The 15,225-nt window shown below is 45.4% G+C and overlaps 1 protein-coding gene across 3 annotated transcripts in view; it reads right to left on the reverse strand.

Moving 5' to 3' along the window:
* Positions 1–4,769: 4,769 nt before the first annotated feature.
* vegfc (vascular endothelial growth factor c) overlaps positions 4,770–15,225 on the reverse strand; it is a 254,164-nt gene continuing 243,708 nt past the window's right edge. For all 3 annotated transcript variants that reach the window (XM_072515794.1, XM_072515795.1, XM_072515796.1), the window contains one exon: positions 4,770–5,343. In XM_072515794.1, coding sequence (XP_072371895.1) covers positions 5,223–5,343 — 121 coding nt within the window. In that variant the 3' untranslated portion in view covers positions 4,770–5,222. The remainder of the gene's footprint in view (positions 5,344–15,225) is intronic.

Below are 15,225 nucleotides of genomic sequence, written 5' to 3' on the forward strand. Positions count from 1 at the left end.
ATATCCGAATAAAAGGCTTTGGGATTTTCCTTAACCCTGTTAGCCAAAGATTTTTCATGACCTCTTTATTGCACGTTTGAGATTTGTCCTACTTTCCCGATATTCCTCCAAAGCTTCATCAGTTTTAAGTCGCCTAGATCTTATGTATGCTTCCTTTTTCATCTTAGCTAGTCTCACAATTCCACCCGTCATCCAATGTTCCCTAATCTTGCCATTTCTATCCCTCATTTTCACAGGGACATGTCTGTCCTGCACTCTAATCAACCTTTCCTGAAAAGACTCCCACATTTCAACTGTGGATTTACCCTTAAACAGCTGCTCCCAATTCACATTCCCTAGCTCCTGCTGAATTTTGTTATACTTGGCCGTTCCCCAATTTAAAACTCTTCCTTTAGGACCACTCTCGTCTTTGTCCACGAGTATTCTAAAACTTATGGAATTGTGATCGCTATTCCCAAAATAATCACCGACTGAAACTTCAACCACCTGGCCGGGATCATTCCCCAATACTAGGTCCAGTATGGCCCCTTCCCGAGTTGGACTATTTACATACTGCTCCAAAATACTCTCCTGGATGCTCCTTACAAATTCTGCTCCATCTACGCCTCCAACACTACATGAATCCCATTCAATGTTGGGGAAGTTAAAATCTCCCATCACGATCACCCTATTGCTCCTACGTTTTTCTATAATCTGTCTACATATTTGTACCTCTACTTCACGCTCACTTTTGGGAGGCCTGTAGTAAAGTCCCAACAATGTTACTGCACCCTTCCTATTCCTTAGCTCTATCCATATTGCCTCAGTGCTCAAATCTTCCATCGTGCCCTCCTTAATCACAGCTGTGATATCATCTCTGACCAGTAATCCAACTCCTCCACCTCTTTTACCTCCCTCTCTATCTCTCCTGAGGCATATATACCCTTGGATATTTAGTTGCCAGTCTTGCCCTTCCCTTAACCAAGTCTCAGTCATACCAATAACATATTCCCAGGTACTAATCCAAGCCCTAAGTTCATCTGCCTTACCTGCTACACTTCTCGTATTGAAACAAATGCACCTCAGACCACCTATCCCTTTGCGTTCATCATCTCTTCCCTGTCTACTCTTCCCCTTAGTCACATTGAGTTTATTATCTAGTACCTGACTGGCTTTAGTTGCTGCCTCTTTACTGACCTCTAACTTCCTAATCTGGTTTCCATCCCCCTGCCACATTAGTTTAAAACCTCCCCAACAGTGTTAGCAAAAGCACCCCCTAGGACATTGGTTCCAGTCCTGCCCAGGTGTAGACTATCCAATTTGTAATGGTCCCACCGCCCCCAGAACCGGCTCCAATGTCCCAAAAATCTGAACCCCTCCCTCCTGCACCAACTCTCAAGCCACATATTCATTCTGACTATTCTTGAATTTCTGCTCTGTCTCGTGGCACTGGTAGCAATCCTGAGATTACTACCTTTGAGGTCCTACTTTTTAACTTATCTCCTAACTCCCTAAATACTGATTGTTGGACCTCATCCCATTTTTTACCTATATCGTTGGTGCCTATATGCACCACGACAACTGGCTGTTCACCCTCGAGGGGCCAGATGGCCTACTCCTGTTCCTAGTTCTTATGTTCTCCTGCTCCTAGTTCTTATGTTCTTAATTATGCGCTGCTGAGGACTGAATCAGAATTTAATTAAGCCGTCCATGCAGAAAGAAAGGGCCATCCCAAATTGGTTCACAGAGGCTTAAAGGCAATCTGGAAGCGACATCAAAAAAGGAGGCATTCCGATGGGATTCATATCAGGTTTGGTCAAATAAACAGTTATTAAGGAGACCCTTAAGAGGGGAGTAAGAAAGATGGGGGAACAGAGGACTTCAGGGAGGGGGTTTCAGAACATGCCTGTCAATAACGTGGCAAAAAGACGAGGATTAATGATAGGTCAGAATTAGGGGAACAGAGACTGTGGGCGTGGTTGTAGAGCTGGAGGAAGTTGCAGAGATCAAGAGGGGTGAGGTCATGGACAATGACTAACGTTTGCCCGTATATCAGTGGGCATATTGGGCTTGACTTTCACTCCTGTGTTGGGTAGCTCAGGTCATGGAATTTCCCGGCTTGGCGTACCCTCCTCAGGACAAGGTACCCTGAACAGCATTATTTTCTCTTCCGGGCAGGAGGTGCAAGATGGAATCAGGCCCGTTGTCCCTGGATGCAGATCAGAGATGGGCGTAGGGGCTGCCAGTGTTAATGAGTTGGTCAAAAGGTCTGTCTCAGCTCTTTGGGATTTTTTCTAGTTGTTTTGTTAAATATCCGGTCCTCTAGCCCTCACCCCCTACCCAATCCCTGTGCCCCATTCTTGCCAACTCATACCAGCCTCCTCCCACTCATCCCTATCGCTCTTGTGGTTCCTATTCTAAAATGGTATGAGCTCATACCTACCCCTGCTCCCCAGCCACAACCTTTGCCCTTCCACTTACCATGCCAAATAGTCCAGTATCCACCATAAGCCAACCTCAGGAGGTATGCTGAGATGAAATAAAATACAGTTCTAAATATCTATTAGAGTTCACGAATAACGGCAATTCATGCCAGCCTATTCAATACATTTAAATCACCTCAAGTACTTAATGTCTGATAAAACAGACACACATCTTCATAACTCCACATCAAAGGCAATTAATCTTTTAATAACCTCCTTGAGCTGTCAATAAAATTCATAGCCCCAAGATAATGAGAATGACAGGTTGTGGAAAGCAGTTAACTAATAATAATGCTATAATGATAGCACTTAGGGTTGTATCAGCAAACGACTTTTGAAACTGCCAAAACAGATGTTACTCTCGCAGACACTGACAGGCAGTATTTTTCACATTTTAAAGGGCAGAAGATTTAAATAGCTTTACAGCTTGACAGTTCTACATACCGTATCTGCCTGCAAGAGCATTTGCGTCTCCACCACAAAGTTGTGGCGTACACACTGTGGATCGATGCCATTGCTGGAGAAAACATTGGGTCTGCTTGTCCTGTGCACTGAGTTTGTACTGCATGCTTGTGCACTTGATGCCCTGCCCCCTTTTCTCTAACAGTGAAAATGGGATTTGCCAGAAATGGGGATGGAACTTCCATATCTGGGTCTTGTCTGCCATTTTTCAAGGTCGGCTGAATCTCAACGACTCTGAGAAAATCTTATAATCAGATTCAATGTACACACTCCAAGTTTTCTCCATCATTTGTATCATAATAATATTGCACTTTGGTAATGCCACATGTTCCAGGTGTACATGTAACCTCCTGGACTGGTTTCAGTCACTTGAGGGGATGAGAGAGGATTATTTACACGGTTCTTCCTCACCCTGAGATTTTACCTGTTTTGTTGCCTCTTGCAGGAGATGAGAATCCAGGTGGAATAGGAAGTGTCAAGCCTTGGTGCTTTAGCCATTATGCTGCATGGGTCGATCTTCATGGATCATTTGCTCCCACATTTTTGTTTCTTTGTATATGTTGTGGGGCCCAAAGGATTGCAGGGTGATTGATTCTTTCAAAATGTCCCAGCCTCTCATGTTTAATGACAGGCTTCAGCTGCCATGGATCCACCCAGCCATTCTGTGATGGCACAGATAATCAATGTCTACAGCAATCACTACCCGCTATTTGTGAGCTGAGTTCTTTGGTGGATGCTGCATCTGGCAACACAAAACATATTCCGATCCGCTGTCGACCCGTCTGTGCCCACCCCCACCTCCGCACACACAATGGTCTCAAATCACTCCCTTTAACTGTTTACTTCCAGCTAAGCTCCACAGAGGAGCTACCCTGTTGCCTACCCCATCCGAATTGGGGAGCAATCTGTGACATAGAAATGAGGCATGACTGGGAAAATTGGCCTTGGACTGTTCTCATCAGGCAAGCAGGTGGCTTGCCGTCCAATGGGACTGATCACCTAAAAACCACAACGTACCTCCACACGCAAGTCAACTATAGAGAACCGTGGGCTAGTGGGGGACCCTCTGCTACCATGAAAGTTGTCAAGATACTTGTGTGTGGAGCTACCAAATGGTCGAACGTCATAGGAACATAGGAATTAGGAGCAGAGGTAGGCAATTCTGCCCTTCCTACCTGCTCCGCCACTCAATCAGAGCATGGCTGATCTCTCCCTAGTCTCAAATTCACCTCCCTACCTGATCCAAACATTCCTTTCATCCATTTTTTAAAATCATGCTTTGTAAGTTTAATCCCAGCATTTTTGGCAGGCGATAATGAAGGTCATATGGCCCACCAAGTCTGCTCCACCATTCAGGAAAAGTGATGGCTGAATATCAACACTAGTGGCAAGTTCTTGCCCTATTCCCGTGTTCCTTGCTTCCCTTTAGTGTCCCAAAATACTTAGGTTTCAGTCTTTAATCTCCCCAACAATTGAATATCCTCTCCCCTCTGCGTGAGAGAATTTTACAACTCTGAGTTAAGAAATTCCTCCTAATTTCAAGCCAAAATGGAGGCTTCTTATCCTGAGACTATGACCCCTCATTTTAAACTCTCCAGCCAGGGGAAACAGTCACTCAGGCCAGGATTTTCCTGCCCTGTCAGCAGTGAGCATCGTCATGGGCGAGAAGGGAAATTTCTCCAATCTCACCATTAGCATTTAGCCTCTCAAGCCTGTTGGTTTATTGTTTCTCTGTCCATTTGCAGTCACAAGCCTGTTTTCCCTCATATTCTATCCCTTTACATTGGAAATAATTGGTAACTTCAACTCACGACATTGGGTTAACCCTAAAATGGATACATGATGTATAATACACTTTTGCCATTTATTTTAAAGATATTTTACATGATATAAAAATACTGATCACAGTGAGCTCTTACAGTTGTTAACTGTTATGAACAGGAATGTTGCACAACATTTTGGTGGCAATAAATTAGATATAGATTCATTATCTTAAAAACAAAAATTAGCTTGAAAAGATCTAGACCTTTTGGACATCGGTGTGTCACACGAAGCCCGGGCAAGTTCTCTGCATGACTTGTAGCCTCCAGGTACGTTTCTACATTGTACGGCTGTACTTTGTTTATTAACCGTGCAGTGTTGGGATTGCTTCAGGCCCTCCCGCGTCTCTGGTGCACTGCTGAATCCAAGATGTAGATAGTATGCATCTTCTTTTTTTACACAATGTCCTTCCTCTTGGTAGAAGCGTCCACATAAAAGTCTGGCAATGGCTCCTTTGTTGCCAAATGGCAGTCAACGTCAATAATAGTCATTGTGCGGTCTTCTCCAGTATGTGGGGACACAACGACATACCTCCCGGCTAAACGAAAAACCTTGGCTGCAGCGTCTTGGTCGACCTCCACAGGGTGGACTGTGGCAACTGTGGGGTATAAAAGAATCAAGATCATTGCCTTAGTCCATTGATTTGACGGTCAATCATTCTCATATTGGGAGATTTCAAATCGTGGCACGAGGACTATACCATCAATTTTAGTGCTGCATACAACAATTTTATCACATAGCAGTGCATGCACCTTGACCTTGTGGACTACATAACAGCAACATTTACATAGCTTCTTTAATGTAAAAAAGATCTCAAAACTCTTCAAAGGAATATCATCAAAATTTTATATTGAGTTGATTGAGATATTAGGACAGATTGGCCAATGAGATAGGTGTCAAGACGTATTCTCAGGAGGAGGGGGAGAGAGAGAGACAAAACAGCTTAGAGAGGGAAGCGCAGAGTAAAGGTACTCTGTCGTTAATGGTGAGTTATGAAATTGGGAGATTCAAGAGGCCGTTTTCCAGAGATAGAGACTGATGATAGTGGAGGGATTTGAAAACAAGAATTAGAATAAATGGAGTCCAAACCTGCACAAAATTACAATCGGACCAACCAACCACTCAACAAAGCGCACAGCCGGGCTCAATTACCTGTGTCACAAGGGCTAGATCATTTAGACATTTCTGTTTGGCAGCTTATCTCCACCTTTGTTTCCTTTATTTAAGGACAAGGCTTTGAACTATTGAGGTGACAAGTGGTTAGGGATGGTGTGTCATGGAGGCAAAGCCAAAATACTCATCCTGTTCCCTTACCAAATCATTATTGACATAGCAATGATCCCAACCCAATTTTAGATGTAGAAAAGAATGTGATAAGCAGAAAACTGGGGTACTTCATTGCTGGAATCATTAAAATAAAATCACATTTAAAAGACTAATTGATCAATAGCCTTTGAAATGATACTGTCTGGTAATAATCACCAATACTTAATTAATTTTTAATGAAGCCATTATCCATGGTTAACAAGGGCAACACAGTGACGCAGTGGTTAGCATTGCTGCCTCACGGCGCCAAGGTCCTAGGTTCGATTCTGGGTCACTCTCCATGTGGAGTTTGCACATTCTCCCTGTGTTTTGCGTGGGTTTCACCAAAGATGTGCAGGGTAGGTGGATTGGCCACGCTAAATTGCTCCTTAATTGGAAAAATTAATTGGTTTGTCTAAATTTTTTTTAAAAAATCTGTAGTTAGCGCTTGTGCAACAGTAACCCTTATAGTGAAATTTCAACACTAATAGTTATTTTATCTGTTCATGAACAATTGCTGTTGGGTTGCTAAAGCGGCTTACCCACATTCAGAGTCATGATAGGCAAGCTTGCTTCGGATCCAAATACTGCAAACCATTTTCTCTCCCATAAATATAAGGGGCGGGATTCTCTGATCCTGAGGCTAAGTGTTGACGCCATTGGAAACGCCGTCGCCTTTTTTGACGGTGTCAACATGGCCCCAGGATCAGCAATTCTGGCCCCAACAAGGGGCCAGCACGGCGCTGGTGCAGTTCACGCCGCTCCAGCTGCTGATCCGGTCATGGAATGGGCGGCGGAGGATGCGCGCATGCGCAGTGGGTCCGGTGTGAACCCGCGCATGCGCAGTCTCACTGGTGCGATTCCCTTGTCCGCGCCGGCCCCAGCGCAACATGGCGCAGGAGCCGGCGTGGAAGAAAGGAGGCCGGGAGGCAGAGAGGCCGGACCGCTGATTGGTGGGCCTCGATCGCGGGCCAGGCCACATCGGAGGCCCACCCCCCCGGGGTCGGACCACCCCTCCCCCTCCCACAGGCCGCCACCCGACCCTTCAACACTGAGTTCCCGCCGGCTGAGAGCAGGTGTGGACGGCGCCGGCGGGACTCGGCGTTTCCACGACGGCCGCTCGGCCCATCCCGGCCCGAGAATTGGCGGGTCGGCTGCGTAGAGCGGCCCGTGATTGGTGCCGTGTCAACCACGCCAGCGCCAATGGCGCCGATTCTCCGCTCTGCGGCATCGGGGCGGCTTGGCGCGATTCACGACGGTCGCGGGGATTCTCCATCCCGTCCCCGGGCTGAGAGAATCCCGCCCAAGTTTCCAATTCTCCAGAGGTGGATTTTTTGTAATTAAACAGCAAAATATGCATAGCCTTTCCCGAAGGTTGCTGTTGGTTAAATTACCGTTAACAGTGGTGGACTGCGATGTGAGTAATGGGGAAATATGAAATTCAAGGAAGGAAACCTCATGCTGTCTTTACTCATGATACAGTACTTCTCTAATTTAAACACTCCACCTTCATACACAAGAGCCTGTGCTAGAAACTGTCCCCTTTGAGACTTTGCTCCTGTCATGACTGCATGTTTACAGAGAGATCCAGTTCTGCCAACGGACATTCATTATGTGAAAAGAGACAGATTAGGGTTACATAAATTAGACAAAAATTAGCAGCAGAAGGTTCGAAATAGATTCTGGCTGGCACTAATGAGATTGTGAGTTAACTAATCGTGGAGTGCACGTCTCCATGCAAAAATATTCCTTTATTATCCATTTATCACAGGAAGAATAACAAACTGGTTGGTGAATGTTCTCAGGTTGCTGGATAATGGGGTTGAGTTTTGGTTTTACTCAACCGTAATAAAACGTGGGGAGCTGTGACCTCCACCCTCTGAGCCTCAGCACTCGCACTCTCAAACTCAGAAGCAGATTACTGTGCCGCAGTTTGGTCCTGATCACCACACACACACACTGCGCGATCCAATGGCCATGTGACGAATGTGATATAAAATAGTTACTTTAGAGTTACTAGTTAATGTAATGTAGAAATAAGCCACTTTGATTCTTGCAGTTAGGGACAAAGGAATTTGAGACCGCATGGAAAAAGCAGGAAGAGGTGGGTCTATGAGAGTGATGCTGCATTGATAGGGGCCAGAGAAAGGGATTGGAAGTGAGCCAATCAGAATAGATCGAACAGGTCAGGAGGGACATAGGCTGACCTATGTCCGTCGAGTATGTGAAACTTGATACCATTTGAATTGATTTTGCAGAGATCCCTTTGTCTTTTAGTTCAGTCGTTTTCTGGGATGTAAGAAGCTGGATGTCTCTTACATTTCTGTAAGATGATTCAAGCTTGCAAGCTAAATAAATAACTTCTGTTTACGTGCGAATCCGTCTCAACTTTTATTGAGGCCAGACTGACAGAGAAAGAAATTTGGAGATCTACATTTGGTGCCGAAAACCGGGATTTCTCTGGGCGATCCTGATCCAACTGCGAAATCAGAATTAGACTGATTATGAACAGGAAGATGGGGAACAAAGGGCCCTCAATGTAGAACTGGAAAACGACCGCGCATTGATTGTTCCCCTCTTCTTATCGTCTGATTAGTCTGGTCACTCGCGGTTGGCACAGAAAGACCGCCTCGACGAAATCACAGGTCAGTCTGGGGATTAGCACTTTAATTGATGGGATTTCATATTGTTGTTTCGGCTTGGGTTAGGGTTTTGGGCTGATGGGACTTTAATAATGAAGGTTCAGTCTATTATCAGGGTTCAGAGGCTGATGGGACTTAAATAATGAAGGTTCAGTCTATTATCAGGGTTCAGAGGCTGATGGGACTTAATTAATGAAGGTTCAGTCTATTATCAGGGTTCAGAGGCTGATGGGACTTAATTAATGAAGGTTCAGTCCAGTATAACTGTTTTTAAATCTGAAGATGGTTCAACTCTATGTGTGAGTGTTTTAAATATATAGTTGATTAAGCTAAAATTGTCTCCTTGGACTGTAAAGTTCCGAGGTCTAGTTGAGATTGTGAGGAATGCTGCATATTGGTTGAAGCAGAAGTCTCTCAAAGGGTTAACAGCAGCAGGCGGAGTTGAAAACAGACAGTGCTTCTCACTCAGGCTTTGAGATAACAGCAGCAGCCATAGTGTAATCGGATACCTTTCCTTTGAGTCAGTGAACACCAGCAAAGTTACGTTTTGAATTAATTAAAGGAAACCAGTGGGTTTCTCCACCTCTTTGATAAAAGTTATTATTTTCGAAAGCAATTGATTGAAATTGCCAGAATCTTAAATTTTACTTACTTGAAATAAGGTTTATCTCATTTTATCTGGAGATTAATAGAAACTTAAAGAAGATCATGGACACCATTTTAAAAAGTGTCAATCTGGAGATGATAATTGATTTTGCTAATACTTATGATAGTTGATTTTGCTAATACTTATGTGTATGTAACAGAAAAAAAACTTGTTAAAAGAAAAATTGTTAAGATAAAGAAATAATTAAGTTGTAAATGTTATACAAGTTTGTGTTAAGCAAATTGTAAATTTAGTTCTGAGTTGGGATCAGAGCTAAGCTTGCAAGTTGCAGTAATTCAATTTGAATTTTCAAACATTTTTAAGTTTAAAAAAAAAAAGAGAGCAAATAGAGAAAAGAAGGACACAGATCTTGAATACGTTGAATAGCACATTTCAAAGGCCCATAAATCTTTCTGTTATCTTAGACCTAAAACCTAGGAAGATTGACGAGCCATAGGAATTTCTGGGGCGTTTTAATGAAATCTACCGGGGGCAGTCAGGCGATTTGCTGTATCAAAATGGTCAGAATTCCCCTCAATACTGTGCTATGTTAATGCATTGCCTACCACCTTCTGTGGTTACTGCTGTGAAATGTAATAACATGAATTGGACAGAGAACGACCCTTCCCAGATGGCAAGGGCAGTCAGATTTTACTGGAAGGAGGGTGTAGGCCAAGAAGGAGGCTCAGTTACAAAGGTTAAGACTGAGTATGTAATGAAAAAGGATGATCTGCGATCCCAACAAGCGGCAGAAATGGTAGTTTACCAGCAGGAGCTCCAATATAGTGACTTTGGGTGGGTGGATCAGCGAAGAGGAGGATGAGACAACAGTGCTATATTTCTATCACCCCCCAGTGGTGGACGTTAGACATTGAACAGTCACTGCATCACGTTACCCTGGCCTATGACAGAACTGGACGAAACAGGGAGTTGGAGGACAAATACCGGCCATTACTTGAGACCGAATGGCCAGTCAAGGTTACAGCCACAGTCACGGGAAAAGAAGGTACAGCCGATTTTGTTACAATATCACCACATTTATGGCCACAGTCAGCTTCGGTAAGCCCTCATATTACACGTCAGGTCCATGACCAGTACCATGCCAGGGATATGGGGCGAATGGTCAGCATCTTACCGCAGCTCGTCAGAATAGGTATGAGATATACCTTTTGAACAATCCACGTCTGACATTTAAATACTGTACCACTATCAATCCAGCCTGTTTTCTTAGTGGTCCCCCTGTCCATGAAGACGCACCTGGCCACGACTGTTTAGCCTTGATTCAGGAAACTACCACAATAAGGGGCGATTTGAGTGACATTTCGTCAGAACAACCTGACATGATTATGTGTGGTCAAATATCCCACCGGGGTTTAGTTAATGACCTACTGCAGGCCCTCCTTCTGCCAGCGCAGATTTCCGTTATTAAATGCGCTGCCCACACGAATGGTACAACCCCAGTTGACGTTGGTAATGAACGAGCAGATTGTGCAGCGCGCACAGCCGCACAAATTCAGCAAGTGATGGTGCCTAAAATGTTAAGTCAGACTAAACGATCTACTATGAATGTGTCTGCTTCTGACAAGCCAATGCCAGACGTCATAAGATTACAGGAGGACGCTCCTGAGAGTGAAAAACAAATGTGGAAATGGTTAGGTTGTACATATGATTCTGTTTCCTCTTTATGGACCACGCCTGCACATCAGACTTGTATGTCTGATGTACTGGCTTTATGGGTCATCGAATGTGTACACTTTGCAACTCATTGTGGGGCTCGAGGGACTAGTGATTTGTTGCTGGACACTTGGTGGCACCCTAAAATGCAGGGGTTGGCCCAAAGTATCAGTAATCGGTGTTTGATTTGTCAGCAATATAACACCGGAAAAGGTATCCCTTGTGGGAAGGGGCAAACCCCGTTGCCCAGTGGTCCCTTTGAGACGCTCCAAATGGATTACATTGAGTTGGAAAGGTGTCAATGTTACAAATATGTTTTGGTCATTGTGGATGTGTTCAGCAGATGGGTCGAGGCGTATCCGACTATCTATAGTTAAGCTGCTACTGTGGTTAAAGTCTTGATGAGGGAAATCATTCCCCGGTACGGTATACCAGCTCAGTTAAGTTCTGATAATGGGCCTCATTTTATTGGACAAATTAACAAGGAGTTTTGCTCCCAGTTGGGCATACGCCAGCAGTTACACTGTGCTTACAGACCGCAGGCAGCCGGGGTGGTTGAGAGACACAATCAGACCCTCAAAACTAAACTGGCTAAATTAAGAGCAGACACGGGACTGACATGGCTTAAGTTGCTCCCCGTTGCCCTCTTCCAGCTGCGGGTTACACCTGCGGGACCAGCCCGGCTCTCTCCCGCCGAGATTCTTTATGGCAGGCCTCTTAGAACTCCTTGGAGCCTGCAGGTTCCCAGACGGGTTCAGTTTCATCAGATGACTGAAGAAATGACCACCTATGTTCTAGCCCTTACGCAAGTGCTCAAGGAACTCCATGGCCCAGTCCGTGCGGCTCACCAGCCATTGCCCCAGTACCTAGCTCACTTTCAGTCCAGCCCGGTAGTTATGTCATGGTCAAAAATTGGACTAGGAAGGGGTCGGAGCCGCGATGGGACGGGCCCTTCCAAGTTCTCCTTACCACCCCCACAGCAGTTAAAGTGGAGGGGCGAAGTGCTTGGGGCCACCTACATCACTGTAAATTGAGTCCATCTCCACTACTGTAAAAGGTCGGATACTAACCTGCCTCCCTTCTCCAGTGCTATTTTACAGGTGTGGAGCATGATGGAGTGGCTACGCATCGTCTGTCTGATATTTGGCCTCACTTCGCTTGGCGTGTTATTGGCGATGGACATGGAAAAGGGGAATATTATGTATCTGTGTAGCCCCAACCAATCTACAAGGATACATCACCTATGCAAAGGTGATGTTCTTCACTGCCCCCATATACGAGGACATGGTATCGACTCATGGAAGGTCATCAAAGTTAAGGAGAATGCGGGAGTCATGAAGCAGCTGCACCGGTCCCGGCGATGGGAAGGGAACATTATATGGACATTGCCTTGTTTTTGGAATACATGTAAATTTGATTTTGGATGTGTTAAAAGTGGTACAATAAAGGTAACATCAGGCTGTCAGAAGAGTGTAGGAAGAGACCATGAGAAAGAGAAAGGGACTAGAGAGAGGACGGGGCGTGTGAGAAGGGAAGTACAGCTAGAACGTAGGTTACCGGGAGATGCACTTAAGTTAATTAAAGGCCAAACTGAGGAAAACCCGGGTAGTATGAATCTCTTCTACCAGATTTACCACCGTCTGTATGGCCAGGGACGGGTTTTCACCACTTTGGGGCACTCCCCAAACGGTGGTTCATTGTCAGCGTTCCGAGCCATTGCCCGAGCACGTCACTCTTCCTTACGATCCAGATTCAGCACCACCGGCTATTTGCCTTCCCCTCCCTCGGGATAATTCCCATTCACAGTACGATAGGCTGCGACGGTGGAGGGCGTACATACCTAGCCACTTCACTCCCAATAGGGATTCCCGGTCGTAAGAGAATTGCTTCAGCAGTGAAGGATATGGCTGTTTGCTGGTAGAGGTGGACACAAATATAACATGTCTGTTTCCCACCTGTACGGACAGGAGGTGCCATATCACCCAGGCGTCTGGCCAATGCGTTTGTTATAACACCACTTGCGTTCCATTGAACGCTGGCCTCCAGCTCCTTTGTGGCTGGGCGAATGTCTCTCATATCACTGTTGGGAATAGGGCTTTCTGCATTGCTGGGCGGCCCGAATGGGCATTTCAAAATTGGATAAACTGGGCTACTGGGAGGTCCTTACGCAACCGATATGCTGATTGTGATGCTAGTCTCCACACGGAACAAGGATACTACTTTTTATTTAATGGTACGGCGACCAACGTTTTGTCACCCCATTTCCCCGCCGAATTGCTATAGGGACTCTAGTCCCTACCACAGTCCCCTGCCCTTCGGCGTGGAACCTGCATAATCAGTTAGCACGCCGGGCAGTATCTGCTGAATTTTGCGAGAACTGGAAAAAACCTCAGGTTCTTGCACCCAACTGGCGCCACTCAGCCGGGTGGGGCATTCTGAGCGTATTGACACTGGGAGGTGTGGGGGGTTCCTTGGCTGTTAGTGATCGGAATTATTTTATTTGCGGCCTTACCATCTTGGGAAATGAAACCTTGGGAGCCCTCGGGGCAATAACTAAGGAGTTGTCTCAGCTACGGTTGTTTGCAATGCAGAACCGGTATGCTCTTGACTATCTTCTGGCCCGTGAGGGTGGGGTATGCGCCATAGTACAGGGCAAGTGTATCATGGGTGTTCAGGACTTGACCGCTAACATTACTACATTTATGGATCGCATACGGGATCACTTGGACGGGATGCAGGATCCTGACTCTTGGGGTAACTGGGGATCTGGAGGATGGAAGGACTGGTTGATAAATATGGCCATGTATCTAGTGGTAGCTATCGGCTGCATCTTTGTGGGCCTGGCCATCCTTAAATGTGTGATGGGTAGAATGCGGGGTGCACTAGATCAGATCACCGCCCCAATCACCGAGAAAAAAAATTTAACTGTTAAAATCCATGAGGGTGAGGCAGATGAAGGGGGGCTAAGACAGGAATTGGAAATGCAGCGACGGATCTTTTTAGATGAGGAACCGTAGCTATAGATTGGATAGTTCGGTTATCATGGAATGATAAAAGGAGGGAATGACGAATGTGATATAAAATAGTTACTTTAGAGTTACTAGTTAATGTAATGTAGAAATAAGCCACTTTGATTCTTGCAGTTAGGGACAAAGGAATTTGAGACCGCATGGAAAAAGCAGGAAGAGGTGGGTCTATGAGAGTGATGCTGCATTGATAGGGGCCAGAGAAAGGGATTGGAAGTGAGCCAATCAGAATAGATCGAACAGGTCAGGAGGGACATAGGCTGACCTATGTCCGTCGAGTATGTGAAACTTGATACCATTTGAATTGATTTTGCAGAGATCCCTTTGTCTTTTAGTTCAGTCGTTTTCTGGGATGTAAGAAGCTGGATGTCTCTTACATTTCTGTAAGATGATTCAAGCTTGCAAGCTAAATAAATAACTTCTGTTTACGTGCGAATCCGTCTCAACTTTTATTGAGGCCAGACTGACAGAGAAAGAAATTTGGAGATCTACACATGCTGCACCCGAAAAGCAGCTCACCGTGGCGCAGTGTGGCAGATAAAAGCCAGGAGACAGCGCTCCCAGGATCTACCTGGCTCGCAACACGATCTCGCGAGATGTTGCAATGTAAATTACAAGTTACAGGGGGACATAGATAAGCTGCAGCGCTGGGCTGAGAGGTGGCAAATGGAGTTTAATGCAGTTTAATGAGGTGATTTATTTTGGAAGGAATAACAGGAAGACAGAGTACTGGGCTAATGGTAAGATTCTTGGCAGTGTGGATGAGCAGAGAGATCTCAGTGTCCATGTACATAGATCCCTGAAAGTTGCCACTCAGGTTGAGAGGGTTGTTAAGAAGGCGAACGGTGTGTTAGCTTTTATTGGTAGAGGGATTGAGTTTCGGAGCCATGAGGTCATGTTGCAGCTGTACAAAACTCTGCTGTGGCCGCATTTGGAGTATTGTGTGCAATTCTGGTCACCGCATTATAGGAAGGATGTGGAAGCATTGGAAAGGGTGCAGAGGAGATTTACCAGAATGTTGCCTGGTATGGAGGGACGATCTTATGAGGAAAGGCTGAGGGACTTGAGGCTGTTTTCATTAGAGAGAAGAAGGTTAAGAGGTGACTTAATTGAGGCATACAAGATGATCAGAGGGTTGGATAGGGTGGACAGTGAGAGCCTTTTTCCTCGGATGGTGATGTCTAGCA

The sequence above is a fragment of the Scyliorhinus torazame genome, chromosome 9, assembly GCF_047496885.1.
Source record: "Scyliorhinus torazame isolate Kashiwa2021f chromosome 9, sScyTor2.1, whole genome shotgun sequence".
NCBI lineage: Eukaryota > Metazoa > Chordata > Chondrichthyes > Carcharhiniformes > Scyliorhinidae > Scyliorhinus > Scyliorhinus torazame.